The sequence below is a fragment of the Pleurodeles waltl genome, chromosome 6 (assembly GCF_031143425.1).
Source record: "Pleurodeles waltl isolate 20211129_DDA chromosome 6, aPleWal1.hap1.20221129, whole genome shotgun sequence".
NCBI lineage: Eukaryota > Metazoa > Chordata > Amphibia > Caudata > Salamandridae > Pleurodeles > Pleurodeles waltl.
Window position 1 is genome coordinate 960,716,697 of NC_090445.1, and position 20,317 is coordinate 960,737,013.

A 20,317-nucleotide genomic window follows, 5' to 3' on the forward strand; every position below is an offset into this window, starting at 1 on the left:
GAAATGTTCTGGCCATTTTAGCTCCCAGTGACATGCTTAGTTGCATTTCTTTTTCATTTCTGTGTGGTTACCAATCTTAGTTTAGGCACTGAGGGCCAGATGTATGAAAGCTTTTTGCATTCGCAAACGGTGCGAATGCCCGTTTGCGAATGCAAAAAGCCATTTCAGAATGTATGAAAGGCATTCTGAACGCAATTTTAAGGAATCACTCAAATAGCGATTCCTTAAAATTGCGACCCTGTTTACAGAATGGCAAATTGCGACTCTCTAAATAAGAAATTGCAAATAAGGATTCCTTATTTGCGATTTCTAAGCACATGTAAGAAGCAATTCCTAAATGGGATTTGGGCATTTAGGAATCTCTATTTACCACCAGGTTGAACCTGGTGGTAACCATGTGCAAATTTTAAAAATGCATTTAAAATGCATTTTTAATATGTACATGTAAAGCACACATGCCCTTTTGGCATGTGTGCACATTACATGTTGCAAAACATTATTTTGGGGTGCAGCAGAGGGGGCCTTAGGCCCCCAGCACCCTGGGGTTTTGCATTTCCAAAATTGTGATTTCTGGTTAAGAAATTGCAATTTTGGAAATGCAAATAATTCGCAGATATGGGCCTACAGGCCCATAGGTGCGAATGGGGCCGGTATCTCAATTTGCGATTCGGTAATAGCATTTGCAATTTTTAAAAGATCGCTATTACCGATTTGCAAATGTGATACATTGCATTTTGCGAATCGAAAATAGCGATTTCTTAAAAATCGCTATTTCCGACTCGCAAAAGGCCTCCTTGATACATCTGGCCCTAGGTTAGGATTTTTAAAATAAGTGTTTAAATGAATGTCCCTTTTCTTAGAGATATTTTGAGTGTGTTATTCATTTATGTAAGAGAGCATGAAATGATAACGCTTGCTATGCAGTATTGATAAGTGGGTCGTGTATTGGTTGCAGCCCAACTGGATCGCTAATTCGTATTGGTGCATTGACTAAATCCTTGCAACAGGGAAGTTTATCAGTGCTTTGTTCATTTCCACCCTGGACGAACACAGATTTACTTTTGCCCTTGACAGGAATAATTTATGACCATTTTCAGGGGCAGAAAGGGATCATACAAAGTTTGTAAAAAGCCACAAATTCACAAATGTGTTGATGTGCAAGAACTTTTCAGGCCAAATCCCCTTTTAATACCCATTGCCCCTCTATGTGAGCATACCTACTTTCACGCAATATTACAGAATATTGGTGTAATTTTGTGCATGAATACCTCGATTTACATGTGTACATTTTCCACTTCTGATTACAAATATGAAGCTGCCTCTGTGCAAGACATAAAATGGATAAAATTGGCATTTGGAGATTTAGAATATAGTAATGGCGGTCTGCTATCAATCACAGGCCTCCATCCCTGGATTTGCAGCTCTTTAGGAATCATTTCCAATAAGGAGCCTGCCTCGTTCATCTTAATAGGGCAAGATTTTGTGAATATTGAAGAAACTCTATTTTGCGCTGCTGAACTGATCATATATTAATCTCAGCACAAAGTAAGCCCTGGGTAACAAACTAGTCTCTGTATGAAAATATAAACTGCTTTGTGGACCGTGTTTTGTGCATAAGATCTCCAGTTTGTGGTAAATATGACAACTGCAACATATAACACAAAAGCAGTCTATACCGTGAGTAACTCTGGAGACACCAGAGTGAGCAAGGTAGTTAGTGACTGAAATGGTCTTATAGTACCTGATTGTAGATGATGAGGAAGGAGAGGGGGAGAGGGAGCAGGTTTTGATGAAGGTGAGAAGGATAAAGAGACGCCTCTCTTGACCCCTCTGGGGGAAAGATTCTGATAGATTTTTCAAGCGCCATTACAATAAGGTGCAAAGATTTACTGTAGATGACGGACCACTAATTTTAGGTAAATATCGAGATACATGGCAGAACAGTTGAGTTTTTTTAAATTCAGGATTCTAAGAATGACACTTTTTTATTAACTGGAAATCGTCCGCCTAGTTAACTTTCTTTGCAAAGCCTTGAGCGGTTTGACACAGCTGTGAAGAACGCGCGTGAAAGTGAGTTCATTTAGCGAGATCAAGCTTTCCTTTCCTAACTGTTATTGCACTTTTCTTGCCCAGGCTGAATTTGTGAGGGGGAGTGAAGGTGAGAGGCTGATTTCATAAGGGAGAATTTTCATTGGCAACTCAGTTTTTAATGGTTCTGCTTAGGAGTTAATCACATTATAATAAGCCTCTGGTGGTATTTTTCTCAAGGAAAAAGTGTGTATGGCGTAGCACACGTTTTGTTTAGGGATCGTTTGTCATAGGCTGCAGTAAACTTGACAAATACATGCACTGTTGTTATGTTATGTTGTGTGCTCTTTTTTGCAACGTTTATTTATATTTTGAGCAGGTCATCCTACACCAGTAGTGGTCAAAGAAACAATGTGTGTTTTCTAATTATACGAACGAGTCATGCCAGAATGAGCCTAAGCAGTGCTAACAGGTACTTACAATATCAGTAGATGGGGCAGTGCCAGAAATAAATGACGGGAGAGGGAAAGGTAACAATGAAACAATAAATGGCAATAGCCGGCAAACCCAATGGCACTACGATTTATATAAATGCTCCAATGCAACATTCAACAGTGATATTATAATAACAGTGAATTCCGAATAGCACAGCAGGAGACAGCTGCCACTGAGGCACACTTTGAGGGACTGTCAATAAAGTGCAGTTCTCCTTAAAAAATAGACACAAAATGATGAAAGCAAAATATGAAGGAGAGGACTCGATTATAGAAAATGGAGGGATGAGTTGGCAACAGGCGGCGGAGCTCTGTCCCGCACCCCTGCCCCGGATGCCCTCCCAGAAGCAGACCAGGAGGCCGACTGTTAGACAGTGCCACTTGCCTTGTGTGCTATAGAAGCACATTCAATAGGCACGTTTGTAACGGGGATCCCTGTGTAGATCATAGATCAGTTCAGGAAATAACACGTATGAGGACATAACAATAGTGCAAAGCAATGGACCAATAGCTTCCCAAAGTCGGGTCTGTGCCTTTTGCAAAGGTACCAATGACTGGAATAGCATGTATTCTGATCACCTTTATATTCCACTTAAAGGCATTGTGGGATCTTCGTACTGCGTTCGGACTACACTCAAGATCTCATTATTGTGGCCCTTCCTAAACACCCACCCACAATCTCAGATCACACAGACACCTACAGAGGATGCATTTCAAAGTGCACAATAATAGATTAATATGCTGCATGAAAATCTACAGAAAAGTAGCATCCTGGAAAAGGAATAACTCTTAGGGAAATATGGGCAAGATGCATGTAGCTTAAGGTTTGCGATTTCATAATAGCAAATTTTTGTGATTCGCTATTAGGAAATTGCAAACTGCTACGTACAACAGTGTGTTTAAGACTGTTTTTGATTCCGAACTCAGTCGCAAGAGACCTGCCTCATTAATATTCATGAGGCAGGTAGCAATTTGCGACCCATTTGAGAATGGCCGCATGCACAGGGATGGTGGCCTGCTGGGGTCAGCAGAACCCCATGTCTGAGACTGCTTTTTAAATAATGCAGGTTTTTAAAAAATGCATCCCGTTTTCCTGCATTTCAAAAATAACAAGCATTTTCAATGCAAATGGTCTCGCATTTGCTAGAGTTAGAGCTATTAGCTTTGTAAACTCCTAACCGGACCTTCTTGCCACACGCGATCGCGCTGCGTTTTTTTTTCTTTTCATTTGTGTGGGAAGAAAAGTCCAGTTAGGAGTTTACAAAGCTAATAGCTCTAACTCGAGCAAATGCAAGACCAGTTTATTTTTGCTTCTGAACATCGACCTAAAATCAGAGCTGCCTGGCTGGGCTCGTCTTTTCCAGAGACGGCTAAGAAGCTGGGGCCGAAGTGGTCAGAGCAGACTCCACATGCCAGGTTGCCGTACGAACTAAGAGCAGTGAAACTAAAGGAGAAATATGAAAAAGACGTAGCAGCATACAGAGACAAGAGGGGGTCAGGCCACGAGCCTCAGGGTGAGAGAGGGGGGCCTGCAAATGAGGTGAGGACGATGGACGAAGAGGGAGAATGGGAGGCAAAAGGAGAAAAGAGGGAGGCGAGAAAAGGGAAGGTGGGGGAGTTTAGGGAGGCAAGGAAGCACGAGAAAGAAGCCGAGGATGAGGATGGAGTAGAGGTGGTGGTAATGGGCGAGCATCATCATGAAGTAATGGGAGAAGAGGAGGGCTAGAAGATGCATGCAGACAGTCATATCAAGGACGGAGAATTGTGTGTACTGTAAACATGCACTGGATGAAAGGCAGTTGGTTAGCTGGGAATTTCCAACGCGCCTCGTGTGAATAGAAGAGAGTAGAGGGAAAGAGAAAACACCATGAAAACCCCGAACTAGATGCACTACACTTAACACTGCTACAGTTAACTTGTAGTGAAACCTATCGGCAAAAGTGAAATTATCTACGTAACACGCAAACAGAACCAGTGCACGCAAACAGAACCAGACATGGCAGACGCACAGAAAGACAGATGCAGAGAGGAGTTCATTGAAGCACTTTATAAATAGATTAAATACCGGAAGGTCCGTGAATTGGAGGTGAAGCTGTGAATCGCCTGAGGTTTTCCTGTCCTGCTCGTTTAGAGCCCTGCTGCTAGAACACGCAGGAAGGTAGATGTCATTGTAATCAGAGTTGATGAAAACATAAGCTGTGTTGGACTTTTTTGCTTATGCAGGGCCATCCTCAATCTTTTTGCCTCCTGCCTCCTATTTTTTCTGACCTGTTGCTGTTGGCTTTTGAACTCTGAGCACTTTAGCACTGCTAACCAGTGCTAAAGTGCATATGCTCTCTCTGTAAATTGTATTGTTGATTGGTTTATCCATGATTGGCATTTTTGGTTTACTAGTAAGTCCCTAGTAAAGTGCACTAGAGGTGCCAGGGCCTGTAAATCAAATGCTACTAGTGGGCCTGCAGCACTGGTTGTGCCACCTACACAAGTAGCTCTGTAATCATGTCTCAGACCTGCCACTGCAGTGTCTGTGTGTGCAGTTTTAAGTGTAAATTCGACTTGGCAAGTGTACCCACTTGCAAGGCCTAAACCTTCCCTTTTCTTACATGTAAGACACCCCTAAGGTAGGCCTTAGGTAGCCCCAGGGGCAGGGTGCAGTGTATGGTTAAGGTAGGACATATAGTAACGTGTTTTATATGTCCTGACAGTGAAATATTGCTAAATTCGTTTTTCACTGTTGCAAGGCCTGTCCCTCTTATAGGTTAACATGGGGGCTACATTTAAATCTGATTAAAGTGTAGATTCCCTTTGGGAGCGGATGGACATGTGGAGTTTGGGGTCTCTGAGCTCACAATTTAAAAATACATCTTTTAGTAAAGTTGATTTTAAGACTGTGCGTTTGAAAATGCCACTTTTAGAAAGTGAGCATTTTCTTGCTTATACCATTTCTGTGACTCTGCCTGTTTGTGGATTCCCTGTCTGGGTCAGTTTGACAGTTGGGCTGGTTGCACCTCACACTAGACAGTGACACAAAGGGAGCAGGGGTGAAGTCTGCATTTCCTGATGAGCCATCTGTGCTAGGAGGGAGGGGAGGAGTGGTCACTTACACCTGAAAGGGCTGTGCCTGTCCTCACACAATGCAGTCTCCGACCCCCTGGTGAGTGTCTGGGGCCTGGCCTGGGCAAGGCAGGATTTCACATTCACAAGAGACTTTACTTTGAAGTAGGCCTACTTCAAAGGAGAAATTGGGTATAAGAAGGGCACCCAAAACCACAGACTTGAGAAACACTTCTGGAACCAAGAGGAATCTCTGCCTGGAGAAGAGCTGATAGCTGAGGAAGAAGTGCTGCCCTGCCTGTGACTGTGCTTTGTGGAGCTTTCCTGCAGTGCTGCTTCTGCCAGAGTAAGAGGGCAAAGACTGGACTTTGTGTGCCTTCCATCTTGTGAAGAAATCTCCAAGGGCTTGATTTAGAGCTTGCCTCCTGTTGTTTGAAGTCTCAGGAACAGCAAAGACTTCTCTCTGCCAGCACCTGGAGTCTCTGGAGAGACTCCTGCTCTGACAAGTGGTGCCTTATCCAGTCCCTGGGCCCTTGAAAGAAAAGCTGGTGGAAATCCAAGGAAACCGACTTCGGACGACTCCAGACAGACGCCGCTGCTGAATCTGGTGACGCAGCCTGCACCCGACGCCGTAACCTTCGCTGGAACTCGACGCTCTTCGCAGGCCCGACGCCGCTGCAGCCCCGCAGAAGTCTGCGACTCCGTGGAAGTCGCCGCACCACGTCGTGACCGACGCTGCTCGAAGTGCGCGGATTCAACGTTTCGCACAGACGCCGCCATCCCCGACTTCGTGCATCGGCTTGTTTTCACTCTTCTCCAAAGGTACTGTACTTGGGGGTCTACACGACTCCGTGTCCGGCGCCGCTGGTGTCGGCTTGTTGGGAACGACTCCGTCACGACGCTGTGTTAACATCTCATCGAAGCATTTTTGTTTCTAAGCGCTATTTTTGAGTTTAATCTTTAAAAATTCATAACTTGACTTGTGTATGTGGGATTTTTGTTGTTTTGGTCTTGTTTTGTTTAGATAAATATTTCCTATTTTTCTGAACTGGTGTTGTGTCATTTTGTAGTGTTTTACAATGAGTTACTGTGTGTAAATGCTTTACACCTAGCACTCTGAAGTTAAGCCTACTGCTCTGCCAAGCTACCAAGGGGGGTAAGCAGTGGTTAGCTGAGGGTGATTCTCTTTTACCCTGACTAGAGTGAGGGTCCTTGCTTCAAGAGGGGGTAACCTGACTGTCAACCAAAGACCCCATTTCTAACAAGCTGTACAGCTCAATTTGCAAAAACACAAAGGCCGTGTTTTACCATGACCTTTTAAAAATATGCACGAGGAAGGGAATCATGTTTACACAACATAAAAAAAATAGTAAGGGAAGCCAAGTTGGCCCTGGAAAAGCACCCCTCTGTTTTACTATGTTTGCAAAGGGAGCTGGTGGGGAGGAGGAACTGAACAAGCACCAACAGTCTTCAAGTGAAACAGGCAAATGCTAAAAAAAGTCCCTTATAGAAGCGATAAACAGGACATAGCGTAATTACACAGTACCTTGTGCTGCTCCCAAAGTGAAAAAAGGAAGGACAAAGGAAAGAACTGACCACTAGCAAGCAATGAATTTTGAAGGACACTGCAACTAACAAATCAAAACGCTGGAACTCACTCTATTGTATACTTTAGTATACAGCCGGTCGAACGCTAAGGCTCAACCTAAAAATGAAATGTTTCAGTTCCATTTTTTCAGAGTAGGCAGTGGTCCGTGGGACAGTTTATTTCAGAGCCACATACTTTGTCATACCAAGTGGCTTTGTTAACAAAGTTGAAGGTTTTCTTCAGTTAAAATAAATTCACACAATTCGAAAATGTATTTACTCTGCACACACCCTTCTACTGCAGCTTTTCTTTTTCTTGGCCAGAAAAATCTTTTCATTGTGTCTGTAATTAATTTTAAGCAAATGTGTGAAACACCTGTTGATTGCCTGGACGCATACGTTGTTACTCTTAAAATTCTAGGTACTTTACACATTAAAATAAAAACATTGTAGGAACAGAATTGTGAGTGTGTATATTGATTTCAAAATGCTCAAGCAGGGATAGGGTCTGGTATCCAGGAGTATGGGCAAAATTTGGCACTAGCATCCCTCAGAACCCATACATCCAATATACAGACAAGACGTCACCAAAAATAATTTTTGATGTGTGGAAGATCATACCTGTGGCCCCTTTTATGGAAAGAAGGGAGCACCTTCAGCGGGCGCCATCATGTTTTGGATGGACTTTGTTGGAATGGAGGGCCTGTGCTAAACACAGCAGGTTCTGAGAGGATGTGAAACCATGGTGACATGAAGGAAAAGAACTGTGTGCCTTGTGGGAGAAATGGTGGTGGGGGAGGCAGAAGACAGGATGAGTGAAGGGGAGGAGGAGGAGGGCCCAAAAGGTACCAGTGCCACTCTAGAATTACAGTGACAGAGGTGGCCCAGGGAAGAGGGCCGACCACAGCAGAAATGCAAAGGGAGTGAACCACAGCAAAGGGACAGCACTGGAGGGAGAGGGTGGCTGAAGCCCACAAAGGTTTCAGTTTCAGGCAAACGGCACCCAAATGGGACACTTGAAGTAGAAAGAGGTCACCCAGCGCTAAAGCAGCTGCCACATTGGAATGGAACTGAGGTCTTTTAATGATCATAAAGAATGTAGTGGCAAGATGTAAAATCAAAAGAAAACCCTTATAACAAATATTTTACAGCAATTAGAACATCATCTCAGTTAGGCATTCATGAATTCCAAGGAAAAACAGATGAAAACCTCATCAGAGCACGCATTGCTCATTCTACTAATGATGCACTCAAGCAGTCTAAATGCTTTAATATGGTGACACCCATAAGTACTAGAATTTATCTGCAGTGAATGGCCCACATGAGAATCTGATACACCTTTGGGCACTGACCCCTGCATCTTCACAACAGCAGATGATCCTCTGTGGTTCATGTCTTGCACATTTTGATGGCAAAATCAGTGAGACAGTTCCTGTTCTTTGATGCTGTAGCATATAAACCAAAACCCAAATAGCATCACAGGTACATGGCAGGCACCTCATCTGTTGAGCACTCAGCATTAAAACACTGGTAAATGAGCAGGCAGATATCAAGATCTCGATATAACTCATAGACATAGTGGTACTGAATACAGCTTTAGATGTTTTGGGCCAGATGTACAGATATTTTGTTTTGTGACTCACAATTTGTGATTTTTTGCTAATCGCAAATTGCGAGTTGCAAACAAAATGTACAACAGTGTCAACCACACTGTTTGTGATTCGCAAATGGGTCACAAGGGACCTGCCTCATTAAAATTCACAAAGCAGGTCGCAATGTGTGACCCATTTGTGAATGCTGGGGTCAGCACACCACCATGTCTGTGACTGATTTTCTTTTTAAAGCTTTTTTTTTTTAAATGCAGACCAATTTCCTTAAAGGAAAATGGGATGCATTTCAAAAATGAAAATGAAAAGTTTCAGCTTCATATTTTCAGAGTAGGCAGTGGTCAGTGGGGCCACTGCCTGCTCTGAAAAAATGTTGGTGCCCCCATTCACAAAGGGGAAGAGGTCCTTGGAGATCCCTTCCTGTTTGCCAATGGGTTACCACCAATTTCAAATCGGTGGTGACTGCGATTGTTTTGTGACCGCACTCACATTAGCAAAACAATCATACATGGGCCTACGAGGTGCAGTTAGGAAGGGACGCCCCTGGAATGTCCCTTCCTAATTGCAAGTTGCACTCCCTATTTTGCGAGTCAATAACAGGATACAGACTCACAATATAGGGATAGTACATCCAACAAGGCCATTTTGCAGTCGCAAAAGGTGAATTTCACACTTTGCGACTGCAGAATCGCATCATACATCTGGCCCTAAATCTCTATGTAAAGATATCGGTGTTTGAATACAATTTTAGGTTCACAATTACGTACCACATAAATATTGGGAAAAAAAATATTGTGTTGCAAAAATATCATTGTGTAGAATATCGTTGTCAAGAAAATTATGTTTTCGTTAAGTAATGTAGGCTCTCATTATAAGATCAGTGGTGAAAACCACCTACTGCTGCGGTGATGGCTGCCAAAAGACCGTTGTCGCGGCTACCAGCTGTCCACCAGTAGACCGCTGGCAGCCGTATGTTGAAAAAAAATACGGCCTGGAGGTGTTATGCTGGCGGGCGCTGCTGCCGGTAGCCGCGCCCCATCCTGTGTCCTGCCGGAAGACCCCCTGGATCCAGGTAAGTCGGGTCTCCGACAGGGGAGGGGGGTGGAGGGTGTTGTGTGTGTGTGTGGGGGTGTGTGTGCATATATGTGTGTGCATGAATGTGGGTGTGTGTTGAGAGGTGATTGCGTGTGTGCATATATGGAAGTGAGAGTGCGTGTATGTTTGAAATCGTAATGCATGTCTGCGTGTATGTTTCGAAGTGTGTGCAGATGTGTGTGTGACTGGATGTCTGCATGCGTGTATGTATGTGTGAATGAGTGTGTGTATGCGTGTGTGTGTGAAGGGGGTGTGGATGTAAGGAGGTGGGTGGGGGGTCTTTGGAGAGGTAGGGAGGGAGGGTGGGGGATCTTTGGAGAGGTGGGGGTGGGGGACCCCTATCAGTAACAGGGAATTAATTCCCTGTCACTGACTGGGCCTACCACCATGGTTTTTGTGGTGTTACGAACGCCACAAAAACAATGGCGATGGCGGGGTCATAATCCCGCAGGTGGCACAATGGTGGCCACCGGGCTGGAGATGTAGTAACCAGAGAGCCAAACTCTAACTCAGGCCCTTAGGTTTTTTTATATTATTTTTGACTTATAGTGACATAGCTGGCTGTTGGGTTTGTAGGGGGTATTGCTTTTACCCTGATTCCTAAGCCAAAGGGGCCATGAACAAATCTGCCTGTTTGTGGCTTTACATCCAAATGGTTAAAGCACTCTCCTGGAATGTTAACGGTCTCTTGGACTGTATTAAAAGTCCAGTGGTGCTACGCTGTATCAAATGGCATAGGTCTGATATAGTCTTCATCAAGGAGATGCATCTCCTGGGTTCCAATTGCCCCCTCTTTGGCCGATTCAGATATGGTTGCATGTTTCATGTTGGCTTTTCCAGCAGCTCCTGGGGGTTGTGATTCATTTGCATAGATCATCCCTTTGGTGGCATCGGCATGCTACATCGACCCTCCTATACATACACTTCACAAAGTCACAAATCAGAGTCCAGAATTTATTAAATCGGGCTTCCAGGCTGCAACTTAATAGCGTTCTGACTTGCCCAGATCCTGCCACGTGGTGTATCTGATCATGTTCCCCTTCTCCTCGACTGGGGGATCCAACCAAATCCCCTTCATCCAATGTGTAATTTTAAGGAGTGGCACCTGATGGATCAGAAATGCACCGACTTTGTCGAGGATGAACTGCAAGCCTTCTTTAAGATCAATTGTGGTACGGTGTTGTCTGCTGGCATCCTCTAGGTGGCGAGCAAGTCTGTTCTGAGGAAACTTCTGAAGGGATATGTGCGGCAGAGGGAGTTGGATTGATTGGTGCAGGCATTGGAGGCTTGGGTGGTTGCCTTGGAGGAGTGGGTTGGGTCCCGGGAGATGCTGAGCATCAACTAGATGGGGCAAGATCGAATTGCGCCAGGTCTCCCTGGAAGAGGCGAAGCAGTGCTGGATACGGTGACCCAGTGGGTTTATGAATATGGAGACAAGTCGAGACATGTAGAGCAAGCTGCTTTATTGGTTGATGGCATGGAATATCTCCATTAGGATTGTACCAGCCATTAGAGATGCCTCCGGGGCCCTCTGTGAGAGTTTGCCTGATTCTGCACAGGTATTTTGCAGCCTACTACCAGAACCTTTATGCAGCACTTCCCGTGCCGCCATGGGAGGTTGAACCCCCTTTGATCCGGAATAAACCGTTGCCCTCCATACCTGCCTCCCCTGCTCAAGAATTCGATCAGCCTTTAACCGTAGAGGAGGCAGGCTTGCCTCTCTCGGACCTCCTGTTGAGCAGGACCCCTGGCCCTGATGGGTTCCCCATTGAGCTCTTTAAGTGCTATTGCACCCAACTGATACCCCATCTCTTCGCCTTATATACTGAAGCGCTGAGGCGCAGATCCTTCCCTCCTGACCTGGATAATGCCACAGTTGTGATTATCTCTAGGAGCACCAGTGTACAGACCAATGCTCTTCCTATAAACCGGTCTCTCTCATTAACATTGATATAGAGACATTTGCAAAGGTCTTGGCAACCAGACTGGGACATGTGCTACACCATCTAATCCACTGCACCAATGTGGCAAAATTTCTGGTAGAAACACCACTGCATTTGGAGGGTGCAACTAGCCCTATCTCAGTCAACCATATTGGGGAGCACTTTGGCCCTCCTCCTTATTGATTTTGAGAAGGCATTTAACATGGTTTCCTCGGAACTTCTGGATGTGGTACTGTACTGAGACAGCTTTGGGGACCCCTTCTGCAGACTTTTGGGTCTCCTATATCACACCCTGACTGCCTAGGTCTGCGTAAATAGTGTCCTTTCCTGGCCCTCCCCAATCTGCAGAGGCACCCCCCACAGATGCCCATGATCACCCTTGTTGTTTGCCCTTGTAATGGAGCCCCTGGTGCACCTGCAATGATGCGACTCACAGGTTCAGGGATGGCAATGGGAGGGCAGGTGTCAAAAACCACATCGCCTTATTTGCAGACTGTGTTTTGCTCTTCCTCAGCAGTCCTCAGTTGACAGGCCCCAGATAACTTGAGATCCTGTGTCTGTATGAGGAGGCCTTGGGTCTGCGTATTAATATGTCTAAATCGATTTTGGTGCCGGTTGCGAGAGATGTTGCTGGTCACACCTGCTGCCCTGCGATACCGGTGTGACGCCTCTCCTCTAAATATCTTGGCATCCACATCTCCTGTCTCCCAGACCTGGCATGGTCCCTTAGCATTCAGCCCCTACATCAGTCTTGGATAGGGACTTGCAATGATAGAGTCGTTTACAGCTCAACCCACTGGGGCGCACTGCCCCATTTAAAATGATGTACCTCCCTTGATATCTGTATGTTACAGCAAACTTCCCCCATCCGATCCCTCAGACGTGGTTTCGCTCCTTTACTTCAAAGATGAGAACCTTCTTTTGGGCAGGGGATGACACCGAGTGGCCTTCTTTTCTCAAGGAAATCCCCATACGACGAGGGCCTTGGCATGCCTGATTTGTATGCTACTACCTTGCTGCACATCTGGCCCGATTATCAAGTGTTTCACTAGGGGCTGGGACAACCCTGCATACTGTCTTGAGCTCAGTCTCGTAGGCCTTGATGGTCTTCTTGGTATGCTCTATGGCAACTCAGTATCCTCTGTTATTCCCTCCTGTAGCCAGGTGACTTGCTTCTGTTGGAGGGGGCCGTTACGTTACATCCACTGGGACCAACGCCTCACTTGAATGACGCCACTGTAGCAAAGTACATGGCTCCTGCAGGTTTCGAGTCTTCAGAGGTTCACCTAGTGGGATAGATTAGGGATTACTTACCTAGTGGATGTTTTCCCGGGGGGGGGGCATTGTTGTCCTTTCAGGAACTGCTGGAACAGAATTGCCTTTCCCACTCACAATCCTTCGGCTTCAGCATGACCTCCTCGCCCATATCTCAGTAAACGTCCAGCTCACTAAATACAGTCCTCTAGAATCTAAACTACTGATGATAATACTGGAAAAAGGAGTGATCTCTGTGATTTACCCCTCTCTAATAATTAATGCTCCTGGTTGCTTCCTCCCACATGTTGAGACACACATGGGAGAGCTGGGTGGATAAGTTAGACGATGAGGACTGGAGGGAGGCTTGCTTGGCCCCAAGAGAGCTGGCGATCTCCTCATGACTTCAATTGATTCAGATCAACTATCTTCATGTAGTTTATCTGACTTTCCAAAGATAGCAGAGAATGGGCCTCACTGTCCAGGCCACGTGTGCCAGGTTATCTCCCTGCTGCTGATTTTTTCCATATGGTATGGTGTTGTCTGGCCCTTTCTGGCCCTGTTGAGCTTTTGTGGGAGGTTGGGCGCAGAAGGTCTCAGAGGTACTAGACTGTCCTCTTGATCTGGGACCCCAGAGGGCTCTTCTGGATCTCCCGTATGAGGTTGGGAGACCACGAGCTGAAAGGGCCCTCATAGGCATGGCCTCCTTGGTGGTCAAACGAGACATCGCCATTGACTGGAGGTGTCCAGAGTCATTCATTGGTAATATGGAGAAGAGGGGTGGATTGGTGTCCTCACTAAGTGATGCTGATTTAAGACACAAGGGGATGACCCCAGAAAAATACTATGATGTGGGGCAGATAGTGGGCATATCATGTACTATTAACATAATGCTGCTATTATTTGTAGACATTGATGACCTAAGTTGTGAGCTAACACATACTTTGACAATGTTCCAGGATTGTTGATGGATGCTCAAGCTAAATGTTAAAATTAATAAAAGTTGGTTATTAAAAACAACTTGTAATGTTACAGGAAAAAAACAAGTTAATAGTGACCAAATGGCAGTAACTATAGTATTTCTAATCTTAATCTTAGATGTATCATTATTTTTCTTATTCTTAGTATTACTACTACTGTTATAGCTACTGCTACTATTACTAATCCCCGTGGAGTTACAGAATCCGTGCAGTGTGGGGGCTAACAAACTCCTTGCTTCTGTACAGTGCCCCTTCAACAGAATGACCTTGCTCTTACTGGCAGGATGTTAAGATATAGATTGGTTTGCCAACATTCATCCCCTTTGTTAATACACTGTCCATATCCTGTGCACTTGGTACATGTATACAGATAGGCTTTTAGAGACGAGGACCAGGACATATATCTTTATGGCATTTCATTGTACATGCTGACATTTTTATTACTCGTTGAAATTATAGAAGCACCGAAAATGTAATTTCCTAAACGTATTATGCACACACAGTGAACAGAAATAAATGCAGTATATATTTTTGCGTCATACCTGCTGCTTCCAAAGGTTGATTACTTTGTGCAGCACTTCTTTTTCTTTCCCTTGGCTAGGACTAGTAATCAACACGTCAACATCATGTCCTGTTTTCTTTCCTCTGGGAAAAAGCAATAGAAAAATAAAACATGTTAATATAAGGGATCGTTTATGATAATATATTGGTCTCTATATACCTGTTTTCTATCAATCCATCCATCTACTTCTCTCCATCTGTCAACTTGACTATTTATTTTACAATATACACATTATTTTCAGATTTCATGTGGTGTTCTCTGATGTAAGCACAAGTATGCATTACTCTCCTGACGATCACTAATTAAATCATAGCTTGTCCAGGGCGAAATTTAAATGACATCAGTCTAATCTGCTTTGATTTCCAGAATTTTGCATTATTCTTAATACGCTAAATTTCCAAATGTATGCTCTGTCACATACTTACACCATGATTGCATCAAAATCGTAGCACATGAGAAAGTAGCTAATGTAGCGCTATAAGTCCGTTTTGCACTTCACATAATTACGCAAAATTCGATGTAATTTTCTGGAAATTTCAGGTTACTACACAAAAGCAATTTGTACAAATTTCACCCCCCCCCCCCACAAAAGCAAAAATATATTTCAATAATTTAACACATTACAATGCCTGCGCATTCTCGAATTGCTCACATTCTTTAAAAGGAAACTAAGCTAAAATAACAAAGCTGTAAAGGAATGTTTAATTTAAACCAAAAAAAGTAAACTCAAAAAGGTAAATACTATGAAAGAGTAAAAAGTGTAGTCCTGCAGATAAATTAATACTAGATTCTGACTTCTAAAATCATAGTCGATCTTTAAAAAATAAATAGCGTTCTAAAAGTATCGTCCGCTATCACCAATCAACACATATTAGAGCAGGAATGTAAAGGGGAGAGGGATGGAAAAAAGCTGGGAAGCACAGTAAGATTACTAGGATATGATCTTTATTTGTGTTATGACATTAGGATATTAAATAAAACAAAAGCACCGAAAAAGTCACCAGCAGTAGCAGGGGAAAATGGAATGCTCTAGCATAATCATGCTGTTCTTCCTTACAATTGGGCGAAATTTACAAACGGTTGTTCCTGCTGCTTACTGATGTCAGTGACAGAAAGTGGTCAGCACCGGCATGCGTGGGTCAGACCTTAATATTTACCATCAATGACCGGAGCAAGAGAAAAAAGGGAAAAAGGTGAGAAATGAGGAGGAAGAGAACGATACAAAACAGGTACAAAGGCAAAAGCAGGGATGAAACAGGAGCTTCAAGGGTGAGACAAAGAGACTGCAGGTGTAGGATTAAAGAAACAGGCATGAGGTGGAATTAATATTAGACTGCAGTAGTAGTTGGCAACCCCATCATTTGGCAGTGCTAGCAGCTTGTTCCTAAGAAAAACTGTGCTACTCTGGGTTTACGAAAGACTTCATTTGGCCTTAAACCAGGAAAACTGGGCCGGATTTATGTTTTTTTTTCAAGTTTAAAACAGTTCTATCAAACTAATACCCAAACAAGGATATCATGTGATCCCTCACATGGAAGGAAAAAACAGAGACGTTGAATATTGAGAGAAAAGGAAAGTCTCCCTGGTCAGATTAACACCTCACACAAAGCATCCTCTAGTTATCACCCTGCTGGCAAAGAAAGAAAAAGAAAACATTTTGCAAAAAAATGTTTTCTTTGCCAGTAGAGTGATAACTATAGGATATACCCTTTTCCTCATAGAAAACTAATCAGCTATGGATAATTTATGAAAGGTATTAAAACAGCATAGGCATGGTTTACTAGACTTCGTCTGAGGTTTACAGTGCTGGAAAACTAGAGGGGAATCCACTGGATCCCTATTAAGGCAGCTACTTCTGGACACAAGCAAATATGCTGCGTCGGTCCTGGTGTCATTTTCTAACTCTAGAACGTGATTCTGCCGTTGCTGAACATTGTCTGCGCTCCTTTAAGAGCAGAAACCCGCAGCCACAAGGGATGCAAGAAGGTTTCCTTTTTTCCACTTCCAGCTGAGCCAAAAACAAAGGCCTGAATTAAAGGACAATCAGCCTTTCTTTCGTTTGAGTATCACAGGGCTGGGAGCCATCTGAAGTCTAATGCATAGAAGCGATTGCAATGGAAGGAAACAAAGGCACCCAGCTTATCACTTTACAATAAATTTATGGAAACTATAATTTTACTTTGTTCAATGCCCCATTGTAAGAAATGTACATGACAAATAATGATTTCAATGCCATCTACTAATTTTGTTTTTAATTAATTGTTTTATAGCACAACTCATCCTTGTGTGGGTTGTCAGAGTGGCATACATCACACACAGAGGCACAATAAATCACACAGGAATGAAAATAAATGTACAGGAAATGTTATATAACATAATGAGGATTATAAGGTGTAGGAATCACATATTGTCCATATGGTGAACAATTCGGGTATACCTAGATTAACCAGGGTAGAGCTGGTATACTTGAACAACGGAACGGTATAACTGTGGTCACAAGAGAGACAATCCCTTATGAAAACTTTATTCATGTATGTTAAATAATTAAGCCACACCGCAATCCATAGTAAAAGAGATGCCAATTAAATTTTATCCTCAACAGATTCAAGGACCAGTACTTCATGGATAGCAAAGTTGGAACCAAAAAGAAGTAGCCCCAAAATCCGGGTGCAAGCATGATTTTCTTCATCTTGGAGTAAATTAACATCTTAATAGCCCCATAGACTTGCACCATAGGTTAGCACAGGCAGACACTTATGTCTGTATATTTCCATGAGGAGAACTTTTACTTTTTTGTCTAAGTTTGACATCAGGGAAAAAAGAGAGCCCAAAGAACTACAAAAATATTGTTTTTTTAGCAAGTAAACAAGGCCCCCAAGTGTAATTTACATCAAAAGTAACTCCTAAATATGGTAATTAGGAGATTTAATCAATCACTTTGCAGTAAAAATAAAGGAGCAAATTTTCTAATGAACACATGCCATTAGAAAGGTCTTAGTATAGTTGGTCTGTAAATCCAAATATCCCATAAACTGCACAAATGAATCCAAGAGTTTCTTTTTAATATTTGTGGCTTTAGACATGATTACAGCATTGTCTACATACAGGACAGATGACACTGAGCAACCATTGACCTTTAGCACATCCTGACTGTTGGGAAACAGGGAGTCCTCCAGGCCATTAAAGTATGAAAGGAAGAGAATTGGGGCAAAAACACACCCCAGCCCAAAGGAGCTGGTGCAAACTCCTATGGTGCCTTAATGCACTAATGCAAAAAGATCACAATGCAGAGCACGCAAACTCTCCACAAAATTCAGGTCCATGCCCATGTTCCTCATGATCTTCCACAATTTAGACTGAATCATGCTGTTGAATGCACTTTTGAGATCTATAAAAGACATATAAAAAGGGCCATGCTTGAACAGTGTATATTTAACAATAAACAAATGAAGGTTCAAATGTTGTCTCCCAAGCCCATCTCTAAAGCCATACTGAGCCACAGATATTATGTTAAGCTCAGAGGCCCATTGTTGAAGCCTCCTGAGGACTATTCTTCCTTTGAACTTGACAGTACAGTCAAGGAGGGATATAGGGTGATAAAACATGGTGCCCTACAATTGCCATTTTTAAACACAGGAACAATAATGGTGGATCTCCATGACCTGGGTAAGCCTACCTTACAGGCTGGATTAATGACATTACTCAACCCGGTTCCCCAGGACTCAATGCTGGTCTTACAAAATGTCCATTAAGATCCTGTCTAGACCCACAGCCTTGTTACTTGGGATTGCTACTATAATTTCAACAGAATCAAATATAACTTTGAGAGGGTATATAGAAGGTGATTGTTTGTATGTACTACTGTTACGGGGGGGTAAAGAATTTAGAGATTTAAAATGCATGGCCCACTACTCCTGAGAATTTTCTGGGCCAAATCCTGGGCTGACACCTGGGAATTCCTGATGGAATTCACTGTTTTCCAAAAAGCATAGGCATCTTTATACTTAAATGAGCCAACCAGGTTTTCCCGAGCCTCCGTATGCACATCATTTCATCAGTGCCTTGCGATAGTCTCTCCTACACTGTTTAATTTAAAATTTAATTTCCTCTTTGTCACAGGGAAGGCTTTTCAGGGCAGACCTAAGGTTGGCGTAAGTAATCTTACATGCTGAATCAAACCACCCTGGGGGCCCAGCCTCTGTGGTGTGAACTGGGTTTAAAAGCACACCCCGATCCAAGAACCCAGGGATATAAAAATGTCAATTATTACAGAATGTGCAGAGCTTTCAGATAAACAAATATCCAAAGAATCTTGTCTATATGAGAAATTATCATAGTAAAAAAAAATCAAGGAAAAAAATTAAAACTGATGGCTCAATAACATTAAAAAGCCTGGCTCAAATTAGTAGGCATATGAGGTGGTGTAATCAAACAATTTAGAGAAGCTCTAAACCCAGTAGTAAGATCAGCACAGGCCCTTCCTGCTATTCAGGAGGTTGCCCGTGTACAAAAGTATAAAAAGTCATCAAGGAAACCTCAGAGGTCAATCTAGTATCTTGCTTGAGAACAACATCATAATTCTTAATCAGGTTAATCCACGGTTCCACTAATAGCTTGGGCCCCATACCCATTATAATCCAGCTAATGAGTTTGATAGTAAGGCTAGGTGGCACAGGGACGGTAACTTTCATAGGCTGCAAATACCCTCCTCCACAGTAAGACCAATGCTCTCGCAGGCGCAGAAAGTATGGTTTGGCCACCAACAACTTTGTTATTATTACTTACACATGTTATCATCTCAATATTCAAGGGCAGATCATTCTGAGACAGCCTTTTGTTGACCCAGTGCTCCAGGGGCTCTTAGTGACTGACATTACTCGCCATTCTTGTCCACAGTTTCTTTCTCAAAGAACAGACACCTGACCACTATTAACAAATCCTCAAAGGCTGTAGCTCGCAGCTCCCACAAATCCCGTGATTAGATGTCAGACACAAGCGTACACTTTGCTATCAAGTGCGTTGAAATGCATGATTTAGATCGTATGTGTTAAAATATTCTGGAGGGCCCTCAAATATGGTTGTTTACTCACACGGTGATGCTATCTTGGTGATGCCCCTGTTTAGATTGTTAGGATCCACCTGTAAATGAAGTTAGTCAGGATATGAACATCAGAGTGGGTGGATAGCCTGATAGCTGGGCACGATTGAATAACATAGGCTTTTAGCATAAGTGAAAATAAGTAAAAAATAACAAATCCCCTGACGCACTTATTCCCTAAACCACTGTTAAAACAGAGGTAGTATTTTGCTATATTTTACTATCAGATTTTTCGAATAGCGTTGATTAATTATTAAAATAATTCCAAAATCATATAGAAATCAGAATGGGATAAGGAACTATTCAAAAACGATATAATTAAAAAATGCATACATTCGAATTAGCTCAACATGGAACTAAAACTGAGGTCATGTAATAACTTGTTTCCCATTTTAATAACTTATGTTTTATGATTACGCCTTCATTCTGTCACTTCTAAGTGCTGTAGAAAGCGATTATTATTATTCATAATGTTATTATTATTATTATTATTATTATTACGTCTCATAAAAATGCCATTTTGGAAGCTTGTACTCTGTAAACATGGTGAGTAAGCGTAGGGCACAAGGTGTGGACTATTAACAAGCATAATACACGTGTAAGTTTATGTGCCTT

At 43.0% G+C, this 20,317-nt stretch overlaps 1 protein-coding gene across 1 annotated transcript in view; it reads right to left on the reverse strand.

Moving 5' to 3' along the window:
* DNTT (DNA nucleotidylexotransferase) overlaps positions 1-20,317 on the reverse strand; it is a 1,044,127-nt gene that overhangs the window by 85,872 nt on the left and 937,938 nt on the right. Inside the window, exon 10 of the mRNA XM_069242235.1 lies at positions 14,585-14,687. Within this exon, the coding sequence (XP_069098336.1) occupies positions 14,585-14,687 (103 nt within the window). The remainder of the gene's footprint in view (positions 1-14,584; positions 14,688-20,317) is intronic.